Source organism: Bos mutus, chromosome 5 (assembly GCF_027580195.1).
Source record: "Bos mutus isolate GX-2022 chromosome 5, NWIPB_WYAK_1.1, whole genome shotgun sequence".
In the NCBI taxonomy this organism is placed as follows: domain Eukaryota; kingdom Metazoa; phylum Chordata; class Mammalia; order Artiodactyla; family Bovidae; genus Bos; species Bos mutus.
The window spans coordinates 116,608,821-116,632,662 of record NC_091621.1 but is presented as its reverse complement, the minus strand read 5'-3'; the positions used below and the strand labels follow the sequence as shown (position 1 = coordinate 116,632,662).

The window sequence follows — 23,842 nt, the reverse complement described above, 5'->3', positions numbered from 1 at the left end:
CAGCCAGGAAAGCCCACAAAGGACTCAAGTGTCTCAAAAACCGAATTAGACACCAAAGTATCCCAATGTCTCTTTATTGGAAAAGCGAACTGTTCCTCACACCCAGGCTGCCGCCTCCACAGCTCCTCCGCAGATTCTTCACGCAGCACCCGGGGCCCATCGAGGCCTGGCTCCCTCCAGACCTGCCCCCCGGGGCTGCTTGCCGCCTAGTCACCGCTGCCCAGATGCCTGTGAGGAGCCTGGGCGGCACGCTGTGATGAATTCCCAGGTCTGGGACAAAAGTGGGCATCTTCTGTCTCCGGATGAGGGTGGGTGTAAGTGTGGGGCGCCCCCTGACTGGGGTCTTCTCAGTTTTGGGGGCCAGCGTCCCTCGATCGCCTGGAGGAAGAAGGTAGAAGCCGAGCCTCTGGCCACCCGCACCCCCCCACGCCTCCCACCTGCACACCCCGCCTCTGCCCCACTGAAGTGCCAGCTGCCACCCTTCCCTGGGCTCACAGCCTCTGTCTCTTTCCACCTCCTTCTGCCCTCCTATCCGCCTTCTGCCCCTGTCCTGTCATTTTTAGCTTCGGCTCTTTAGTGCAGGATTTTCCTCTCCCGCCTTCTTCCCTAGGCCCAGTCCTCAGATGCTGCCTCCAACCCACCCCACCAAAGCCCCTGACCCAGCCTTTCTGTCAGGTGTGGTTGCCCAGCCACACCCTCATCTCTGCCTGCTGCCCCATTCTCGGGGCTTACTCCTCAGGCTTTCTGATATATCACCTCTGCCTCTCTCAGCTCCTCCCAGGCCCTTCTGGTTCTTTCTCCTCCCCGTGAGACACCCATGACTCCTAACCCAGGTCTCCCCAAGTCTTCTTGCCTCTGCCTTCCCCAGCCAACTCCTCCCTACAACAGCTCCTCAGCCGGTTTTCCTGCCTCCCCGCCCCCTTCCTTACTGTCTTTGGAGGCCAGGGGAACTGCTAGGTGGATGACTGGTCCAGTTCTGACTCAGGCTCGACCTCAGCCTCCTGCTCCTGCTCCTCCTTCATCCTCTGCCGGATCTCATCGGCCTCAGCCCGCTCCTCCTCCTCATAGAATTCCTTGTCCAGGCGCTCCAGATGAGCAATCTGCACCAGGGCTTCCTGGCGGTAGTCGTTCTCATCGGTGCATGGGTTGTCCAGCAGCACCAAGGCTCGCAGCCTGGGTAGGTCCCGCAGCTTGGCGAGCTCCCCCAGGTCGGCCACCATGTTGCCCCTGCCGGTGCAGGCAGGAGGGGTTCACCAAGGAACGTGGGTGTCAGAGGCCAGCTGCCAGGCCTGGGGCCTCGCAGGGGAATCTCCCACGGGACTCTGGTTCCTCTAGAAACATGGCCTCCGTGGACTGGCTGGATTTGCCGCAGACAGAGGTGCTAGGCAACCCTGCTCCAGTCTGTTCCGCCCTGGGGAACCCTCAGTGCCACGGTCTATTCTGTAATGTCTCGTGTGTCTCCTTCTGGAACAGCAAAGCTAGGTCTCAACCCTGTCTTGTAGCTGGGGACGAGGGAGGAATCTCCCTTGCAAGGATAGGCTTCCGTCTAATCAGAGAGGGTAGACGATGGGACCAGAACCAGCGGAGAAGAAACTGGGCTCTAAGCTCATGGAGACGGTGCTGTCTGGGTGCTCCCACAGGAAGAAGCCCAAAGAATAAGCTTCCCCCCAAAGCGCCTCATTGTACTGTGCATGCATACATGCTCAGTGGCTTCAGCTATTCACCCCTCAGTGGTCCACCATCCCTGTTTCAGCTACAGACATTTTCACGATCACCCTGAGGGGTAGGTCTTAACCTCAGCTTCATTTTATAGGAAACTCAAGTGTGTGTTAGTCACTCAGTCGTGTCTGACTCTTTGCGACCCCATAAACTATAGCCCACCAGTCTCCTCTATCCATGGGATTTCCCACCAAGAATACTGGAGTGGATTGCCGTGCCCTTCTCCAGGGGATCTTCCTGACCCAGTATCGAACCTGTGCAGATTCTTTACCACTGAGCCAATGGGGAAGCCCCCATTGTATGGTACTCTGTTTATGTTCATGCTCTTGGCTCACAGTTTTGTGAGATCAGGCTTAAATGTTTCAGCCCTATCTCAAGGGAGGGGCTGAACCATGCACGGTGCTTCTCGTGTGGAGTGTAACATGCCCTGTGTGCTGGACTGTCCTTGTTTTCAGGTCTCTGGCCCCAGAGGCACCTTCCAGTCACTGAGACAAACCCTCCGTCCTACACTTACTTCCAAATACCCCTAGTTAATAGCCACTGAGGAAGGTCCATTATCCCTATCTATATCATTAACTGCAGAAGGAAATGGCAACCCACTTCAGTATTCTTGCCTGGGAAATCCCATGGACGGAGAAGCCTGGAAAACCATAGTCCATGGGGTCTCAGCTAAACCAGCTTAGCATGCATACCATTGACAGGCAAACAATACGCCCTCCACTGTACCAAGATGGCACAGGTGGCACAGACCAAGATGGCAGAGCTAATTCCAGGAGTCAGGGCAGGACTCTGGGCTTCAAGGTACATCCACCACTCCTTACTCAGAGACTCTCTTTCCACTGCCATCCTCGAAGAGGATTTGGCCTTGGTGACTAAGCAGGCAATTTCCTTACATCTTTGCTTAAAGATTACACACATAAAATCCCCCATCAGACAGGAGCTGCTACAGTAAAGTCTCGCCTGATCCTCAGTGCCTTTCCATCTATTCTTTTTTTTTTTTTTTCCATCTATTCTTTTAATGACTCCCCTTGCCTCAAATCTGAGCACACCTTGTGTTTGAAATCAGTATGGGGCCATCCCTTACAGGGGAGACTCAGGAAAAGAGAGGCTGGAAATCGGAAGGGGAATTGGGGCCCAGGAGATGGAGAAGAGCAGTAGAAACTTATATGGGATGGAGCTAGACTGTGAGTCCCTTGAGAACAGGAACCATCTCTGATTCCTTCAGACGGTTCCCAGCACAGCACAAGGCCTGGCACATAGCACCTTCTCAGTATGTGAGTGGAATGAATAGGATTCAGGAGTCTCGGGCTACAAAGTGCTGCATGCAATTAAGGCTGATGCAGAAGACAGTCAGGAGAGGAGGGATGAGGATGGAGGATGAGGGGAGAATCTGTGAGAGGACTGGAACTGGGGGACTAGGACCAGAGGACTCCAGGGGTAGGGGCGAAGTGGGCCTGGAGGGATGCATACCTTAGGTTGAGGTACTGCAATGATTTCATTTCCTTGGAGAAACCACTCAGAGTCTCAATCTGGTTGTCTCGAAGATGCAAGGTAGTGAGATTGCTTAGGTTCTCCAAGCCTTCCACCTTCTTCAACATGTTCTGGGCCTAGACTCAGGATACAGTAGATAGATTGGGAAAGGGGGGCAGGGGGGAAAAGGAAGAGAAATCAGAGAGACGTGGCAGGGCTTCCCTGGTAGCTCAGTGGTAAAGAATCTGCCTGCCAGTGCAGAAGACATAGATCAGAGAAGACCCCACATGCTGCAGAACAACTAAGCCCACCTGCCACAGCTACTGAGTCTGTGCTCTAGAGCCTGGGAACCACAACGACTGAGCCCAGGCACCCTAGAGTCTATGCTCCACGACAAGAGAAGCCACCACAATGAGAAGCCCTTGCACCACAATTAGAGAGTAGCTCCTGCTCACCGCAACTGGAGTAAAGCAATGAAGACCCAGCACAGCCAATAATGAATTATATATGTGTGTGTGTGCGCGCGCACGCGCACATGCCAGTCACTCAGTTGTGTCTAACTCTTTGAGACCCCATGGACTGTAGCCCACCTGGCTCCTCTGTTCATGAGATTCTCCAGGCAAGAATACTGGAGTGGGTTGCCATGCCCTTCTCCAGGGGATCTTCCCAGCCAGGGATCAAACCCAGGTTTCCCGCATTGCAGGCAGATTCTTTACTTAGATTTGCAAAACAGCAAATCTAAGAGGTAGAGAGGGTGAGAAAGGGGAGTGGAGGTGAGTAGAGTTCCATGTAGATAGTAAAGAATCCAGGAGAAGCTTTCAACCAACAGAAAGGTTAGTAAACCCTACTATCCAGCCCACCACAGCCACCTCTGATGAAGAAAATGCTTCAACCCACCCCCACTACCTCCCAGCCCAAGAGCCTCACTGCTCCACCAAGGAGACATGGCTTCAGCAGCATTTTGGAATGAAGAAGCTCAAGGGCTTAAAAGACTAGACACAGGACCTTCCCTGGTGGTCCAGTGGTTAAGACTTCCAGCACAGGAAACATGGGTTCAAGCCCAGTTTGGGGAATTAAGATCCACATGCCATGTGGCCCAGCCCCCGCCCCCAAAATTAAAAGACTAGACACCTAAGTGGCCTCCTTAGCCTGATGCCTGTACCTCAGTTATGCACATGGTGTCCCAACCTGTATCAAAGCAAACTGTCTCTATGTCATCCACACGTTGTGTACTATTAGCCCTGTTAATTGGTGAACACCTTGTCTATTTGGATTTTGCATCCTCACAGCATTGGGCACCAAGCAAATGCTTGGTGTTTGGAAATAATGCCAATTATCATAAGGATGATGAAGTTAGTAGGTGAGTCCACTAGAAGCCAGGCTTCCCTGGTGACCAAGTGGTAAAGAATCCACCTGCAGTGCAGAAGAGGGTTTGATCCCTGGGTCGGGAAGGAGGATATATCTCCTGGAGGAGGATATGGCAACCCACTCCAGTATTCTTACCTGGAAAATCCCATGGACAGAGGAGCCTGGCGGACTCCTCTGTCTATAGAACTGCAAGAGCCAGACACAACTTGGTGACTAAACCACCACCTTCTAGAAGCTGATATCCTGGCCCCCAGGACAGTGCCCCCTTTCCAGCACCCACCACCCTGTGACCCAGGGCGCTACCAGGAAGAGGTTCTTCAGCTTAGGGAGGTTGATTCCCAGGGTGCTATTCAGCTGGTTCCCCCGAAGCTCCAGCGTGTGCAGGCTGATCAGTTTTTGGGGATCCAAACCTGTCACCATGTGGATGCGGTTCCCTGAGGAGAAGGAGGGTGTGAAGGGTTCAGAGGGCCACCCCGCCTCTGCATCATCTTCTCTAATGCCAGGTGGATACGAGGAGGGCCAGCTCCAGATGTAACACCCACAGGGCCTTGGGGCGATGGTCTGGTGGCCCAAGGGCCTGAGGGATGTGCCCACCTAAGTCTTTGAGGCATGAATGAGGGGTGCCCCACAATCCATACAGTTAACTCCCTCTCCTCCTTCAAGTCTTCACTCAGGTGTCAACTTCCCAATGACATTTGTCCTAGCCAACTTGTTTGAAATCTCCACCTCCCCCCACCCATTTCCTTTACTCTGATCTATTTTTTCCATTGTACTTTTCCCTTTTTTTGTTGTTCTTTTTTAACGCTTATTTATCTCCTTTTAACACGCTTTATAAAAATTTACTTATTTATTGTGATCGTTGGGACTTCCCTGGTGGTTCAGTGGTTAAGACGCCACACTTCCACTCAGGGGCACTGGTTCAATCCCTACTTGGGGAACTATGATTCTGAATGCTGCATGGTGCAGCCAAAAAATAAATAAAATTAAATATTGTGATCATCGATGATTGCCTGCCTTCCCCGACTAGAACGTAAGCTATACAAGAATAGGGAATTTCTTTGTTTTGTTCACTCCTATATCTCCAGCACATAGAACTGTCATTGTGAACTGCCACGGGTGTCTGAATGAGTGAGTGAATAATGTAGGTTGCTATGTCGCATAGCCAAGGTCCATGCTGCCCACTGCTATTGGCCCCAGGCGAGGAAGGAATTGTGGGAGGCCCATCCTAAGGCCCCACCTTTGAGATCCAGGCTGGCCAGACGAGGATGAGAGATGCCCTCTGTGTCGGTGATCTGGTTGTAGGCAAAGCTGGCAATCTGCAGGTAGGGCAGTTCGTTCAGCCGGGCACTCCGAAGCTGGTTGCCATCAGCCTTGAGCCAGAGCAGGTGGGTGAGGTGATTGAGTGGGGACAAGTCTGTCAAGTGGTTTTCAGAAACATCCACGTAGCGCAGATGGATGTAGGAACGCAACAGGTGGATGTCTGTCAGATCCCTAGGAGGTAATAGAGACTGGCTCAGGGTTAAGAATCCAGCAAGGGCTGTTAGAGGTGCTAAAGCAGAGGGCAGCGTGAAGATGGCTTAAAGTGGAGAGAAGAGCGACTGACAGATGGGCGAGTCGGGGAGGGGAAGGAGAAGGTAGGTGGGTTCTCAGCCGTAAGCAGGCACCTCATGTCTGTGAAGGGCTGAGAACCGGCACTCTGGAGGACAAGTGAGGGAGTCCAGCTGGAATCTCCACCCCACCCTATCCCCTTACAGCCTCCAATGCCGCAGGCCAGCTCTGATGCAGGGGGTCACAGTGTCCTGAGAGGTAGACTCTCTCCTTCCCTCCTAGCTGGCCCAGGATGACAGAGATCCAAACTCAGCCAAAACACCCAGGATGGAGGGTGAGAAAGGAGACTAGGTCCCACAACGCTGGCCTGCTTCTGGTCCCCCATAAACACACCTGTCTTTAATCTCCAGCTTGACGTAAGCATGAGCCAGTCCATTACCCGTCTTGCAGAGCAGAGAAAGCCCTTCTTTCATCATGTCCTCTGTGAGGGGCGTGGATATCCACTGCAGGAGGAAGTGGACTCAGGCATGCCTTTCCAGCCCAACCCCAGCCCCTAACCCCAGACCCCTCCGCTTCCAAGTTCTCACATCCTCAGACTCCTCTCCCTCCTTCCTGTAGTCCTCCCACTCCTCTGTCTCCTTCTCATCATCTTCCCTTTCCAGATCATCCTGGTCTGTTTCAAAGTCTTCCAGGTCATCTTCATCTGACATTTGTCTTCCCTGCTGAAGGCTCTGGAGTCAGATCAGGCTGGGTCCTTGCCCTGAGAGAGATGATCACGGTGTTAGCCAATGCTCCCTCCTTCACCTCCATTAATGGGTACCCCTTCCATCACCCTATCACCCCCTAGATCTCTTGCCAGCCATGCTTCTTTCCTCATCCCTGTGAACATCGCATTTTGACTCCCAACCTCCACTTTATACTTCCCACCAAGGATCCCTTCCCCTTGGATGCTTTCCCAGACCCCCACGACCTTTTCTGCCCCTCTCAGTGGCTCCAATTCCTCCAGCAGCTAGTTGTCCAGCTTCCTGGGCTCCCCTTTCGCCAGTTCTTCCCACTTCTGCCTGAAGCCACCTTCTTCTCCAGAATCCCCTACTGACATCTCATCTTCCCTCCCTTTCCATCCCTGACCCCTGCTCCAGTCCTTTCTTCTAACTCTTCCATCCCACGTTTCCCTGTCCCTTCCTGGACACCAGCCGGTCATGCAGGCTCCAACCCTCCCACTCAAGCCTCTTTGGCAGAAGGGACACAGACCCTGGTTCTGCTCAACCAGAAGCTGTCGTGGAGAGGTCTGGCCCCGAGAGAGAAGAGCTGTCTGGTAGAGGACAAGGGAGAAGGAGGCGTTGTATACTGCTGTTATGGCAACGGGGGACCGGGCACTAGGCTCCCGCAGCTGGCAGCCGTTGAGAGGACCTGCGAACTGAAAATCCGCGGAGAAGCCTGTGGGCCAGTGGTTGCCTGGTGACGAGCCCCGGTTCCCAGTCCTAGGAACCCGGATGGGGCGCGGTAATTGGCCCAGGGCTAAAAAGCCAGTGCGCGTGATTTACTTAGTACACTGAGGGGAGGGGCAGAGGGCGGGGCTAGCCAGTAAGTCACCTGAGACCTTAAGGAACGAGACTACCTCTATGCAGGAGTATTGTGAATTCAAAAGCAACTCATTCCCTGAAGCAAAAGGTGGACAAATACCAAGAGCTAGAAATACCCAATGCCAAAGAATGCTCAAACTACCGCACAACTGCACTCGTCTCACATGCTAGTAAAGTAATGCCCAAAATTCTCCAAGCAAGGCTTCAGCAATACGTGAACCGTGAACTTCCTGATGTTCCAGCTGGTTTTAGAAAAGGCAGAGGAACCAGAGATCAAATTGCCAACATCCACTGGATCATGGAAAAAGCAAGAGAGTTCCAGAAAAACATCTATTTCTGCTTTCTTGACTATGCCAAAGCCTTTGACTGTGTGGATCACAATAAACTGTGGAAAATTCTGAAAGAGGTGGGAATACCAGACCACCTGACCTGCCTCTTGAGAAACCTGTATGCAGGTCAGGAAGCAACAGTTAGAACTGGACGTGGAAAAAAAAAAAAAAAAAAGAACTGGACGTGGAACAATAGATTGGAGTACATCAAGGCTGTATATTATCACCCTGCTTATTTAACTTATATGCAGAGTACATCATGAGAAACCCTGGACTGGAAGAAACACAAGCTGGAATCAAGATTGCCAGGAGAAATGTCAATAACCTCAGATATGCAGATGACACCACCCTTATGGCAGAAAGTGAAGAGGAACTAAAAAGCCTCTTGATGAAAGTGAAAGTGGAGAGTGAAAAAGTTGGCTTAAAGCTCAACATTCAGAAAACGAAGATCATGGCATCCAGTCCCATCACTTCATGGAAAATAGATGGGGAAACAGTGGAAACAGTGTCAGACTTTATTTTTCTGGGCTCCAAAATCACTACAGATGGTGACTGCAGCCATGAAATTAAAAGACGCTTACTCCTTGGAAGGAAAGTTATGACCAACCTAGATAGCATATTCAAAAGCAGAGACATTACTTTGCCAACAAAGGTCCGTCTAGTCAAGGCTATGGTTTTTCCTGTGGTCATGTATGGATGTGAGAGTTGGACTGTGAAGAAAGCTGAGCACCGAAGAATTGATGCTTTTGAACTGTGGTGTTGGAGAAGACTCTTGAGAGTCCCTTGGACTGCAAGGAGATCCAACCAGTCCATTCTGAAGGAGATCAGCCCTGGGATTTCTTTAGAGGGAATGATGCTGAAGCTGAAACTCCAGTACTTTGGCCACCTCATGCCAAGAGTTGACTTGTTGGAAAGGACTCTGATGCTGGGAGGGATTGGGGGCAGGAGGAGAAGGGGACGACAGAGGATGAGATGGCTGGATGGCATCACTCACTTGATGGACATGAGTCTGAGTGAACTCCGGGAGTTGGTGATGGACAGGGAGGCCTGGCGTGCTGCGATTCATGGGGTCTCGAAGAGTCAGACACGAATGAGCGACTGAACTGAACTGACTGAGAAATACCAAGGTCTGGTTCCCCCACCTTCTCATAGGTCCCGCCCATTGATTATTTTCAAGTAGACTTTTGGCAGATGGCTTCATGGAATGGAAGGTTCCCAGGCCCAATGTTATTTTAAGCTCTGTGTTGGAGTCTTGACAAATCTGCAATTTACTAGCAATTTACCAGCAATTTACCTAAGACTCCACTTTCCCATCTGTAAAATAGGCTTACGGGTACCAACTGATAGAGATGGAGTAAGAGTATGACTTATGCTGAAGCGCTCTATGGATTGCTGAATCCAGCATGGGGCCATTCTATCCTCATCATTTGATGCAAACCTTTTGTGTGATATGAAGGGAGAAAATCCAACAGGAGCCTAGGATAATAATCCTCATCCAACACAGTCATATAAATAATAATCGAGAGATTTCCCTGATGGTTCAGTGGTTAAGACTCTGCACTTCAACGGCAAGGGGCACAGGTTTGATACCTGGTTCAGAAACTAAGATCATTAACATCATCATCATCATCGACAAGAACCAATACAGCCACACCCAGGCACTCAAGCCTGTGTGACTTGAAGGAGATTGCAAAGAGAGGTTGAGATGCAACAAATATTTCTGGAGTGCTTGTGCCATAAATCACGCAAGATGCCTTTGCAAGTGCTACTGAATCTCCACCCCAGTCCTGTGAGATAGCTACTTGGGAGAAGAGGAAACTAAGGCTAAGGGAGATTAATATTTATGACACAATTCCTACCTAGGGGGAGGGGGGATGTTATCAATCCTGTAGAATCTGATGTGGATACGGCAAGGTCACAAGGTAAGATGCCATGTGATTGTTAACTTACAGACTATAGAACAGGAAAAGCATCTGATGGAGATTGTGGTGAGTTGAAAATCAGGAAATATCACCTCCTGCCCTGGCCTGTTCACTTAGTATCATGGTACTCCTTGTTGTTGTTGTACAACTCTTTGCGACCCCGTGTACTGCAGCACGCCAGGCCTTCCCGTCCCTCACCATCTCCCAGAGTTTGCCCATGTTAATGTTCATGGCATCAGTGATGCCATCCAGTCATTTCATCCTCTGATTCCCTCTTCTCCTGCCCTCCATTGTTCCCAGCATCAGGGACTTTTCCAATGAGTCATCTGTGCACATCCTATGACCAAAATACTGGAGCTTCAGCTTCAGCATCAGTCCTCCCAGTGAGTATTAAGGGTTGATCTCCCTTAAGATTGACTGGTTGATCTCCCTGCTGTCCAAGGGACTTTCAAGAGTCTTCTCCAGCACCACAGTTTGAAGGCATCAATTCTTTGGCATTCTTCCTTCTTTATGGTCCAGCTCTTAAAACTGTACGTGACCACTGGGAAGACCATAGCCTTGACTACTTGGACCTTTGTTGGCAGAGTAATGTGTCTGCTTTTCAACATACTGTCTAGGTTTGTCATTGCTTTCCTGCCAAGAAGCAATCATCTGATTTCATGGCTGCAGTCACCAACCGCAGTGATTTTGGAGCCCAAGAAGAGGAAATCTGTCACTACTTCCACCTTTTCCCCTTCTATTTGCCGAGAAGTAATGGGGCCAGATGCCATGATCTTAGTTTTTTTTAATATTTAGTCTTAAGCCAGCTCTTTCACTCTCCTCCTTCACCCTCATCAAGAGGCTCTTTAGTTTCTCTTCGCTTTCTAGCATCAGGGTTGTATCATCCGCATATCTGAGGTTGTTGATGTTTCTCCCACCTATCTTGATTCCAGCTTGTAACTCATCCAGCCTGGCATTTCTCACGATGTGCTCAGCATATAGGTTAAACAAACAGGGTGACAGCAGACAGCCCTGTCGTACTCCTTTCTCAATCGTGAACCAATCAGTTGCTCCATATAGGGTTCTAACTGTTGCTTCTTGAGCCACATACAGGTTTCTCAGGAGACAGGTAAGATGGTCTGGTATTCCCACCTGTCTAAGAGCTTTCCACAATTTGTCATGATCATGGTACTAGCAAGGTTTTAAAGTCAAAGTCACCAGGTTCCAAACTTACTCTACCACTCAATGGCTGGGCGCCTCAGCACATTATATCATTCTACTGAGATTTCATTTTCACATTTATGAAATAAGGATAAACATGTCCACCCCCAAGGAGTGCTGCTGTTTAGTTGCTCAATCATGTCAGACTCTTTACGATCCCATGGACTGTAGCCCTCCAGTTTACTCTGTCCATGGGATTTCCCAGGGAAGAATACTGGAGTGGGTTACCATTTCCTTCTTCAGGTGATCTTCCGGACCCAGAGATGAAACCCATGTCTCCTGCATTGGCAGGTAGATTCCTTACCGCTGAGTCACCAGGGAAGACCCTTTTTGATAATAGCCATTATCAAACAGCCACAAAATTATTATTTTAATTTGTATTTTTGATTGTCAGTGACTTTTTTTTATTAATATATGTCTATGTATTTGTTTGTATTTATTTTACAAAATTCCTTTTCATGTCCTTTCTCATGCTCCTGAGTCATTCACTAATTTTTAAAATTGCTTTGTAGGAGCTCTTTATGATTTGAATAATAATTGTGGTGGAAACTGCCAGTTGCTTACCTGACATGCTTTCTTCGCTTCTTCCTTACTAACAGAACTGTTCTTATGGAGAAGGAAAGGGCAACCCACTACCATCCATGGGGTCGCAAAGAGTCAGATACAACTTAGTGACTAAGCACGCACACCTAACTTATAAACAATACTTGGTCATAAAAAAATAGCCTTACCTGTGTCAAAATGTGTAATTCTTCAGCTCTGTGGTGTCTGCTTTACTTAAAATTGATTGGAAAAATTGTTTTAGTCTTTTTGTGTTTAATCATATAAAATGTTTTTTAATGTGTGCAGATATGAAGCACATAACTTAATTATTTAAATATTGTTTCAATCCAGAATATTTAGGTAATATGGTTGTCATTAATGATAAATCTTGCTGAAATAAGTTACAATTTACTGCCACTAATAAAACATCATAGCAATATTAAAAAAAAAGAACTGTTCTGAAATAGTTTATATAAATGAAGTTTTACAACATGCAGTTCTTTGTGTTTGGCTTCTTTCATTCATGTTTTCAAGGTTCATCTGTATTATAGCTCATATCAGTACTTCAGCCCTCTTAATTGCTGAACAATATTCTATTGTATGTCTGGTTTATACGAGATTTTATTGTATTTCTTCATTCATCAGTTGATAGACATGTTCTTTCAATTTTTTGGCTATTATGAATAATGCTACTATGAACATTCATGTAGAAATTTTTGTGTAGCTGTATATTTTCATTTTTGTTATATACTGAAATAATATCAATACAAAAATAATACTGAGTATCAAAATATTGAACTCTATGGCAATGGCAACCCACTCCAGTACTCTTGCCTGGAAAACCCCATGGATGGAGGAGCCTGGTGCGCTGCAGTCCATGGGGTCTCGAAGAGTTGGACACGACTGAGCGACTTCACTTTCACTTTTCACTTTCATGCATTGGAGGAGGAAATGGCAACCCACTCCAATGTTCTTGCCTGGAGAATCCCAGGGATGGGAGCCTGGTGGGCTGCCGCCTATGGGGTCACACAGAGTCGAACATGACTGAAATGACTTAGCAGCATGGATGTGAGAATTGGACTATAAAGAAAGCTGAGGGTCAAAGAATTGATGCTTTTGAACTGTGGTGTTGGAGAAGACTCTTGAGAGTCCCTTGGACTGTAAGGAAATGCAACCAGTCTATCCTAAAGGAAATCAGTCCTGAATATTCTTTGGAAGAACTGATGCTGAAGCTGAAACTCCAATACTTTGGCCACCTGATTCAAAGAACTGACTCATTTGAAAAGATCCTGATGCTGGGAAAGATTGAAGGTGGGAAGAGAAGGGGACGACAGAGGATGAGATGGTTGTATGGCATCACCGACACAATGGACGTGAGTTTGAGTAAATTCCGGGAGTTGGTGATGGACAGGGAGGCCTGGTGTGCTGCAGTCCATAGGGTCTCAAAGAGTTGGACACGACTGAGCGACTGAACTGAACTGATGCTGAAATTAATGGATTCCAAAGGAGGACATGATTCTTTGCCACATTAAATATTCATTCATTCATTCATTAAATATTTACAGTTTTGGACTTCCCTGGTGGTCCTTTGGTTAAGAATCTGCCTGCCAGTGCAAGGGACATGGGTTCAATCCCTGGTCCAGGAAGATTCCTCATGCTCCTGGGCAACTAAGCCCATGCACCACAACTACCGAGCCCGTGCTCTAGAACTGGAGAGCCATGACAAGAGAACAGCCCCACTTGCCACAACTAAAGAAAGCCTGAGTGCAACAAGAAGGACCTAGTGAGGCCAATAATAAATAATTCAAAAAATTTAAAAAATATTTATAGTTTCAATATATTCATTCATTTATTCAACTATCTATATTGAATGCTTACTATGTATCAGGCATTTTGCTAGGAGCCTGAAATAAAATATTACATGAAAATCCCCAGGAAGAAACTATTTTCATTTGAAAAATCTATTACAAATAGAACTGGACCTCAGATATTTTAGCTTAGTTTGTTGGCAGCTTTTTCCCTATAAGTGGAATTGTAAGTGGATCGTATGTTAACTCTATATTTAACCTTTTGAGGAACTTGCCAAGCTTTTTCCAAAGTAGTTGCCCTACATTACACTTCCACCAGCAGTTTTTAAGGGTTCTAATTTCTCCATATCCTGCCAACATTTGTTATAGTTTTTGATTGTAGCTATCCTAGTGGATGTGAAGTGGTATTTCATTGTGGTTTTGATTTGCATTTCCCTGATGACTAAAGATGTTAAGCCTCTTCCACAAAAGTGGAAAGCAGACTAGAATACTGAAATATTATGAAGCTATCATACCAGCTCTGAACTGTGTATCTCCAGATTTATTTTTTTAATATTTATTTTTATTTATTTATTTGGATGAGCCAGGTCTTCGTGGTGGTAGGCAGGATCGTCCATCTTCGTTGTGGGATGCAAGATCTTTACTTGTGGCACGCAAACTCTTAGTTGCAGCATGTGGAATCTGGTTTCCTGGCCAGGAATTGAATTTGGGCCCCCTGCATTGGGAGCACAGAGTTTTAGTAACAAGATCACCATGGAAGTCCCCAGACTTATTTTTTATATGAGAGAAAAAATGGTAAGCCACTGGATTTGGAGGATCTATGGTGCAATTCTTTTTTTTTTCCTTTGGCTGACCACATGGCTTGCAGGACTTTAGTAGCTTGTGGTGAGACACTCAATTGTGTCTGACTCTGCAACCCAATGAACTGTAGCCCGCAAAGGCTCCTCTGTCTGGGATTCTCCAGGCAAGAATACTGGAGTGGGTTCCCATTTTCTTCTCCAGGGAATTGTCCCAACCCAGGGATCAAAGCCAGGTCTCCTATATTGCAGGTGGATTCTTTACCATCTGAGCTACCAGGGAATTTATTTTATTTTATTTTTTAAAATCAATTTATTTATTTTAATTGGAGGCTGATTACTTCACAATCAGTTCAGTTCAGTCGCTCAGTCATGTCCAATTCTTTGCAACCCCGTGAACCACAGCACACCAGCCCTCCCTGTCCATCACCAACTCCCGGAGTCCACCCAAACTCACATCCATTGAGTTGGTGATGCTATCCAACCATCTCATCCTCTGTCATCCCCTTCTCCTCCTGCCCTCAATCTTTCCCAGCATCAGGATCTTTTCAAATGAGTCAGTTCTTCAAATCAGATGGCCAAAGTATTGGAGTTTCAGCTTCAACATCAGTCCTTCCAATGAACACTCAGGACTAATCTCCTTTAGGATGGACTGGTTGTATCTCCTTGGAGTCCAAGAGTCCAAGGACTCTCAAGAGTCTTCTCCAACGCCACAGTTCAAAAGTATCAATTCTTCGGCACTCAGCTTTCTTTACAGTCCATCTCTCACATCCATACTTGACTACTGGAAAAATCATAGCCTTGACTAGATGGACCTTTGTTGGCAAAGTAATGTCTCTGCTTTTGAATATGCTATCTAGGTTGGTCATAACTTTCCTTCCAAGGAGTAAGCGTCTTTTAATTTCATGGCTGCAATCACCATCTGCAGTGATTTTGGAGCCCAGAAAAATAAAGTCAGCCACTGTTTATACTGTTTCCCCATCTATTTGCCATGAAGTGATGGGACTGGATGCCATGATCTTAGTTTTCTGAATGCTGAGCTTTAAGCCAACTTTTCCACTCTCCTCTTTCATTTTCATCAAGAAGCTCTTTAGTTCTTCTTCACTTTCTGCCATAAGGGTGGTGTCATCTGCATATCTGAGGTTATTGATATTTCTCCTGGCAATCTTGATTCCAGCTTATGCTTCTTCCAGCCCAGAGTTTCTCATAATGTACTCTGCATATAAGTTAAATAATCAGGGTGACAATATACAGCTTTGATGTACTCCTTTCCTGATTTGGAACCAGGCTGTTGTTCCATGTCCAGTTCTTTTTTTTTTTTTCCATGTCCAGTTCTAACTGTTGCTTCCTGACCTGCATACAGGTTTCTCAAAAGGCATGTCAGGTGGTCTGGTATTCCCATCTCTTTCAGAATTTTCCACAGTTTCTTGTGATCCACAGAGTCAAAGGCTTTGGCATAGTCAATAAAGCAGAAATAGATGTTTTTCTGGAACTCTCTTGGTTTTTCGATGATCCAGCGGGTGTTGGCAATTTGAACTCTGATTCCTCTGCCTTTTCTAAAACCAGCTTGAACATCTGGAAGTTCACAGTTCACATATTGCTGAAGCCTGGCTTGGAGAATTTTGAGCATTCCTTTACTAGCGTGTGAGATGAGTGCAATTGTGTGGTAATTTGAGAATTCTTTGGCATTGCCTTTCTTTGGGATTGGAATGAAAACTGACCTTTTCCAGTCCTGTGGCCACTGCTGAGTTTTCCAAATTTGCTGACACATTGAGTGCAGCACTTTCACAGCATCATCTTTTAGGATTTGAAATAGCTCAACTGGAATTCCATCACCTCCACTAGCTTTGTTCATAGTGATGCTTCCTAAGGCCCACTTGACTTCACATTCCAGGATGTCTGGCTCTAGGTGAGTGATCACACCATTGTGAATATCTGGGTCGTGAAGACCTTTTTTATATAGTTCTTCTGTGTATTCTTGCCACCTCTTCTAATACCTTCTGCTTCTGTTAGGTCCATACAATTTCTGTCCTTTATTGAGCCCATCTTCACATGAAATATTCCCTTGGTATCTCTAATTTTCTTGAAAAGATCTCTAGTCTTTCCCATTCTGTTGTTTTCCTCTATTTCATTTCATTGATCACTGAGGAAGGCTTTCTTAACTCTCCTTGCTATTCTTTGGAACTCTGCATTCAAATGGGTATATCTTTCCTTTTCTCCTTTGCTTTTTGCTTCTCTGCTTTTCACAGTTATTTGTAAGGCCTCCTCAGATAGCCATTTTGCTTTTTTGCATTTCTATTCCATGGGGATGGTCTTGATCCCTGTCTCCTGTACAATGTCACGAACCTCCATCCATAGTTCATCAGGTACTCTATCTATCAGATCTAGTCCCTTAAATCTATTTCTTACTTCCATTGTATAATCATAAGGGATTTTATTTAGGTCATACCTGAATGGTCTAGTGGTTCTCCCCACTTTCTTCAATTTCAGTCTGAATTTGGCAATAAGGAGTTCATGATCTGAGCCACAGTCAGCTCCCAGTCTTGTTTTTGCTAACTTATAGAGCTTCTCCATCTTTGGCTGCAAAGAATATAATCAATCTGATTTCGGTGTTCACCATGTGGTGATGTCCATGTGTAGAGTCTTCTCTCATGTTGTTGGAAGAGGGTGTTTGCTATGACCAGTGCATTCTTTTGGCAAAACTTTATTACCCTTCGCCCTGCTTCATTCGGTACTCTAAGGCCAAATTTGCCTGTTACTCCAGGTATTTCTTGACTTCCTACTTTTGCATTCCAGTCCCCTATAATGAAAAGGACATCTTTTTGGGGTGTTAGTCCTAAAAGGTCTTGTAGGTCTTCATAGAGCCGTTCACCTTCAGCTCCTTCAGAGTTACTGGTCGGGGCATAGACTTGGATTACTGTAATATTGAATGGTTTGCCTTGGAAACGAACAGAGATCATTCTGTCGTTTTTGAGCTTGCATCCAAATACTGCATTTTGGACTCTTGTTGACTATGATGGCTACTCATTTCTTCTAAGGGATTCCTGCCCAAAGTAGTAGATATAATGGTCATGAGTTAAATTCACCCATTCCAGTTCAGCTTAGTTCGCTGATTCCTAGAATGTCAACGTTCACTCTTGCCATCTCCTGTTTGACCACTTCCAATTTGCCCTGATTTATGGACCTAACAGGAGAAGGCAATGGCACCCTGACTCCAGTACTCTTGCCTGGAAAATCCCATGGATGGAGGAGCCTGGTAGGCTGCAGTCCACGGGGTCACTAAGAGTCGGACACGACTGAGCGACTTCCCTTTCACTTTTGACTTTCATGCCTTGGAGAAGGCAAAGGCAACCCACTCCAGTGTTCTTGCCTGGAGAATCCCAGGGACGGGGGAGCCTGGTGGGCTGCCGTCTCTGGGGTCGCACAGAGTCAGACACAACTGAAGCAACGCAGCAGCAGCAGCAGCAGCAGCAGCAGCATGGACCTAACATTCCAGGTTCCTATGCAATATTGCTCTTTACAGCATTAGACCTTGCTTCTATCACCAGTTCCATCCACAACTGGGTGTTGTTTTTGCTTTGGCTCCATCCATTCATTCTTTCTGGAGTTATTTCTCCACTGATTTCCAGTAGCATATTGGGCACCTACTGACCTGGGAAGTTCATCTTTCAGTGTCTTATCTTTTTGCCTTTTCATCCTGTTCATGGGGTTCTTATGGCAAGAATACTGAAGTGGTTTGCCATTCCCTTCTGCAGTGGACCACATTCTGTCAGACCTCTCCACCATGACCCATCCATCTTGGATGGCCCCACACGGCATGGCTTGGTTTCATTGAGTTAGATAAACTGTCATCCATGTGAGCAGATTGGCCAGTTGTCTGTAATTGTGGTTTCAGTCTGTCTGCCTTCTGATGCCCTCTCGCAACACCTACCATCTTATTTGGGTTTCTCTTACCTTGGACGTGGGGTATCTCTTCACGGCTGCTCCAGGAAAGCGCAGCCACTGCTCCTTACCTTGGCTACTTTACAATATTGTATTGGTTTTGCCATACATTGACATGAATCCACCACGGGTGTACATGTGATCCCCATCCTGAACTGCCCTCCCACCTCTCTCCCTATCCCGTCCCTCAGGGTCATCCCAGTGCACCAGCCCGAGCACCCTGTCTCATGCATCAAACCTGGACTGGCGATCTGTTTCACATATGATAATATACATGTTTCGATGCTATTCTCTCAAATCATACCACCCTCGCCTTCTTCCACAGAGTCCAAAAGACTGTTCTTTGCATCTGTGTCTCTTTTGCTGTCTCGCATATAGGGTCATCATTACCATCTTTCTAAATTCCATATATATGTGTTAGTATACTGTATTGGTGTTTTTCTTTCTGACTTACTTCACTCTGTATAATAGGCTCCAGTTTCATCCACCTCATTAGAACTGATTCAAATGCATTTTTAACGGCTAATACTCCATTGAGTATATGTACCACAGCTTTCTTATCCATTCATCTGCTGACAGACATCTAGGTTGCTTCCATGTCCTGGCTATTATAAACAGTGCTGTGATGAACACTGGGGTACACGTGTCTCTTTCAATTCTGGTTTCCTCAGTGTGTATGCCCAGCAGTGGGATTGCTGGGTCATATGGCAGTTCTATTTCCAGTTTTTTAAGGAATCTCCACACTGTTCTCCATAATGGCTGTACTAGTTTGCATTCCCACCAACAGCGTAAGAGGGTTCCCTTTTCTCCATACTCTCTCCAGCATGTATTGTTTGTAGAATTTTGGATAGCAGCCATTCTGACTCCCGTGAGATGGTACCTCATTGTGGTTTTGATTTGCATTTCTCTGATAATGAGTGATGTTGAGCATCTTTTCATGTGTTTATTAGCCATCTGTATGTCTTCTTTGGAGAAATGTCTGTTTAGTTCTTTGGCCCCATTTTTTGATTGGGTCATTTATTTTTCATACCAGGGAATTTATTTTATCAGTTTCTGTGAATCCGGAATCTAAAACTATCTTAGCTGAGGCTACAGTTATCTAGTGGATGGACTGAGGCTGGAGATGGTTCAGTGACATGGCTGTTGAAGGGACTGTTCCTTACCACATGGACTTCTCCATAGGACTGCCTGAATGTCCTCACAGTTAGGCAACTGGCTTCTCCCAAGAGAGAAAGAGACTAAGATGGAAGCCCCTATACCAAAACACATACATCGCTTCCACTTTATTCTCTTTTCAGCATCTAGTCACTAAGTCTAGGCCACACTCAAGTAGAGAGGAAATAGGCTCCACTCCAGGAAGTGAAGAATATCAAAGAATTGGTGGGCATCTATTAAAACCAACACGCAGATACATTAACTTTTTGTTCTTTATAAATACTGAAAATGTTTTCCTTTCCACTTTGTTTATACAGCATGTCACCTTAAAGAAATAATTAATCCCACCCTTACCTACTGATTTGAAATGCCATTAAAATCCTGGATGAGTATTTTCCATTGATCCATATATAATATATTCAATATATAGCTATTTCTACTCTAGTGCCACATCACTATAACTATTGATTTTTCTCTCTATATAATTGATCCTATCTTGTTAGTTCTAATGACTGTCTATCTTTTGTATGTGTGTTTCCCATTTTTCACATTCAAATTATATTCTAAAAACAAAATAACATCTACAGCTGTGATGTTCAGTTAAATCTTTAACAACAGGCTCTCCAGGGAGAACAAAATGCCCTACTTTTTAGCATGTACTGATTTTTCTCCTATAAATACTGGTTTTAAGCTAGCAACTCACAATGTGGTGTTTCCTCCATACAGATATAATCGAGATAAATAATTTCAGAGCATAAATAACAGTAAAACAGTTAAGGGCTGAACTGTGTGTCACCAAATTCATAGGTTGAAACCTTGCCCCCAGTATTTCAGCATGTGACTCTATTGGGGATCGGGCCTTAAAAGAGATGATTAAGTTAAAATGAGACCACTGGGGTGGACCCAAATCCAATCTGACTGGTATCAACCTAAGAAGAGGATATTTGAACACGGGAGGCAGGCACACGAGAAAAGGACAGTGTGAGGACATAGAAACACGCAGCCAGCTACAAGCTAAGGACAGAGGCCTCCCAGGAAACCAAACCTGTTGACACCTTGCTCTTGCATTGCCCCCAGAACTGTGAGAAAATAAATTTCTGTCACTTGAACTACTTAAGCCTTTTGTTATGGCAGTCCTAGCAAACTACAAAAGGCAGTACAGTAATTAGACTGTGACGAGTTTTCAGTACTTTTTAAAAATTCTCTTTTTATGCTTGCACAATTTTTATGTGTGACCACACGGCACGGCGTGAGGGTTCTTGGTTCCTGGACTAGGAGTCAAACCCTGGCTCCCTGCAGTGGAATCTCAGAGTCCTAACCACTGGACCACCAGAGAAGTCCACCATTTTATTTTCCTAAATAAGTTTTTTAAAGAAACTTGTAAAGCTTTCTTTATTTGCTGTCTTAAGCCAGGTTTGTGCACAGCACGCAGGATCCTAATTCCCTGACCAGGAAATTGAACCTGTGTACCCCGCATTGGGACCACACAGCCCCAGCCACTGGACCGCCAGGGATGTCCCCAGAACTAATAGTAAATGTGCTTTTCAAAAGTAATTAAGGACACCTTGCCCTCAGTTTGGATTTACCTTACAGATAAAATCCCCTCTGTTCCTCCCTCCACTTTGAGAATCCCTGACGAGGCATAAGGGAAGGACCAGCCAGCGGGTATCCCCATTTACGCGTCACTGTAAAGTGGAGGCCTTAAAGGACATAAAGGTGAAGAAAACCTAGACAAACTTGAGCCAGTCTTTTAAAAATTACCAATGATAAACAAACGGGCATTGCCTTGGCAAGCAAGACTTTTAATGACAGGCTGACGTAGGCTGGCAGAGTTTGAGAGAGTGGTTTTTATAACAGGCGAGCTCATTTAGGCTGCAGTTTTTAGCATAACCTGGCTGGCTGCGACTTGTGGCCTCGCACCTCCCAGGTGGAGGTCACAGACTCTCTTGTGGTGAGGATCCCTAGACAGAGGGACACTAACCACAGGAAGAAGAGAGAGATGGCGAGGTAAGGACAGTTTTTTGAGGGACAGAGGAAAGGAGCCCTTTATAGGTACGGAAACTCCGGGTGTTAGCCTCGACAAGCGGATCTGAGGAAGCACCGGCTCCTTCTACTCCTCTCTGAAGCCCAAAGGAACAGCCGCGGCTTAAAGGCCCTCGGTTCCGCCCTGGGGCCTTTGTTCCGGCGCTTAACGTTCCAGAGTCAAACGCCTGAGGGATGTGGGCGGGGGCGGGAGCTGCAAAGCAGCAAACCGGGGGCGGGCGGAGCGGAGACCGCGTCACCGCTGCGGCCGCTAGGGGGCGCGCGAGCCCTTGCAGCCGCCCGGCCCCCGCGCCTGCGCAGATAGCCGCGCACGTGACCGTCGCCCCCGGGAGTCCGCGCCCCCGCGTGTTACATAACCCGTGCCCTGGCGGCGGCGTGGGTGGCGCGTCTGGCTCGGAGCTGGGAGCGTTACCAGCAATCGCTATTTGGCCACCACCCTTGGGTTTGGCGCAGTGGCTTTTCATTTTTTGAATCCCAACGCTGCCATTTACCAGCTCTAGTCACAGACAAGTTGGTTAGCCTTCCCGAGCCCCAGTATATGAACCTGTAAACACTGGGCCATCTTAGTTGTGTGGATTAAATGAGAGGTGATGGGGTTGCATCAGGCACACTTAAAGTGAGCTCAACAATTAGGGCTTCTCTGGGGGCGCAGCGTTAAAGAATCCTTCTGCCAATGTAGGAGACAGGTTCCATCCTTGGGGAAGCTTCCCCTGGAAGCTTCCTGCGGCAACTCACCGCACGCAGTAGTCTTGCGTGGAGAATTCCATGGACAGAGGAGCCTGGTGGGCAACAGTTCAAGGGGTCGCAAAGACTTGAACGCGACTGAGCACGGGAGTGTGCACACAAACACACCAATTCTCAGATTAAATAGGGTGGCAGGTCTCCAGGTACTGCTCCCCACCAACGGTGGGACTGGACTCTGCCCTTGGCTCTAGGCCTGAGCCTGACTGTGGTTCTAGTGTTTTGCTTTTCAAACTAGTGTTTTAAGCTGCCCCTTTTCTGTATAACACGACCCACCTTCTGAAGGCAGTCTTAACAGTTTCATCTGGCACCCACCCAAAGAAGCAGAAGTCCCTTCCTGCGCTGGGAGGAAAACAGGCTTACTTACCAAGGGCTATCTCCAACGTGGCACAGGAGTATGACCTTAAGAAATCACACATGCAATTGAGATTTAATAGATGTGTGAAGCCAGGTCATCAGGTTCTCCCGTAACTGTTACAGGGACAGCAAAGTACATGTGATAAATCTTTAATGAGGAATGAGAAAACACTAAACTTATTCCTAGAAGAAATGAAGCAGAAATAGGTGCCTCACAATGGCCATACATGGCAGAAAAGGAAAAAGAAAAACAGTCTTGTCACAGTTCACACTTCGGCCAGACAAGAGGGCGTTGGGATGGAAGGATTTCACAACTAGCCAAGGATGGCATAACAGGTTTAGAAACCAGATATGTTCCAACCGTTTATGAGGCTGTATCTGTGGTGGAACCTACCCAGATCTACTAAGAAGTATTGGCCAAAGCGCTGTCCTCCAGAATATAGCGAGGTTGGTATCTTCTGAGGGGGACTTGCCTGGCTGCTTTTATGTTTCCAAACTAGAAGCCCAAGACCCTGGTATAAAAGTAAGGAAAGACTTTGTGGGGGCTTCCTGGTGCCTCAGAGGTAAAGAACTCACCTGCAACACAGGAGAGTTGGGTTCAATCCCTGGGTCAGGAAGATTCCCCGGAGGAGGAAATGGCAACCTGCTCCAGTATTCTTGCCTGGGGAATCCCATGGATAAAGAAGGCTATGATCCACGGGGTCTCAAAGAGTCAGACACAACTGAACAACAACAAAATGAGCTCGTGACCACCTCTTCCACCTCCTTTCCTGGAGGCAGTGCAGCAGAGTGTTTAATAAAGCCAGAGAGTTCTACAAAGATACAAATCCCAGTGTCCTTAAAAAAAAAAATTTTTTTTTTCTTCTGTACACCAACATTTCAAATGCAAAGTCCTGGGTAGTTGCAGTATTTTTCCTGATTTGCTTTTACAGCTTACATCCTAGAAGCAAAGTTGGACATCAGAGAGAAAGGCCTTGGCTTTGTCATTGCTACTCACAGGTGGCAGTACCACTCCGCAGTCCCACACACTTTATGAATGTGCTCATAAAGGCATTGAAGTCTTCCTCCCCCCAACATCACCCCTGTCCTTCGCTCTGCTGTAAGCATGAAGTTCTATTTCGAAGTCACATGCATGAGGCTGAGATTCCTCCTTGAGAGCCAGGGAGAGCTGATCCTGGGCTTAATGTGGTCATGAGTTGAACGATTTGAAGATGCTCCAATATTTCCAGTTGCATCCTTTATATTAAGTAGGCATGGAAACAAGCCTCAAACAGTTCTTGCATGTTGGGAAGAATGTGTTTAGAACTTTAAGGGTTT

At 46.7% G+C, this 23,842-nt stretch overlaps 1 protein-coding gene across 1 annotated transcript; it reads right to left on the bottom strand.

Moving 5' to 3' along the window:
* Nucleotides 1–60: 60 nt before the first annotated feature.
* LRRC23 (leucine rich repeat containing 23) lies at nt 61–7,513 on the bottom strand. Its single transcript, XM_005907487.2, has 8 exons — nt 7,357–7,513; nt 6,693–6,865; nt 6,499–6,608; nt 5,795–6,048; nt 4,861–4,991; nt 3,190–3,326; nt 930–1,227; nt 61–378 (listed from the first exon to the last, which is right to left on the bottom strand). Exons 2-7 carry the CDS (start codon nt 6,813–6,815, stop codon nt 954–956), a joined length of 1,029 nt encoding a protein of 342 aa, XP_005907549.1. The 5' UTR covers nt 6,816–6,865; nt 7,357–7,513; the 3' UTR covers nt 61–378; nt 930–953.
* Between the last annotated feature and the right edge of the window lie 16,329 nt (nt 7,514–23,842).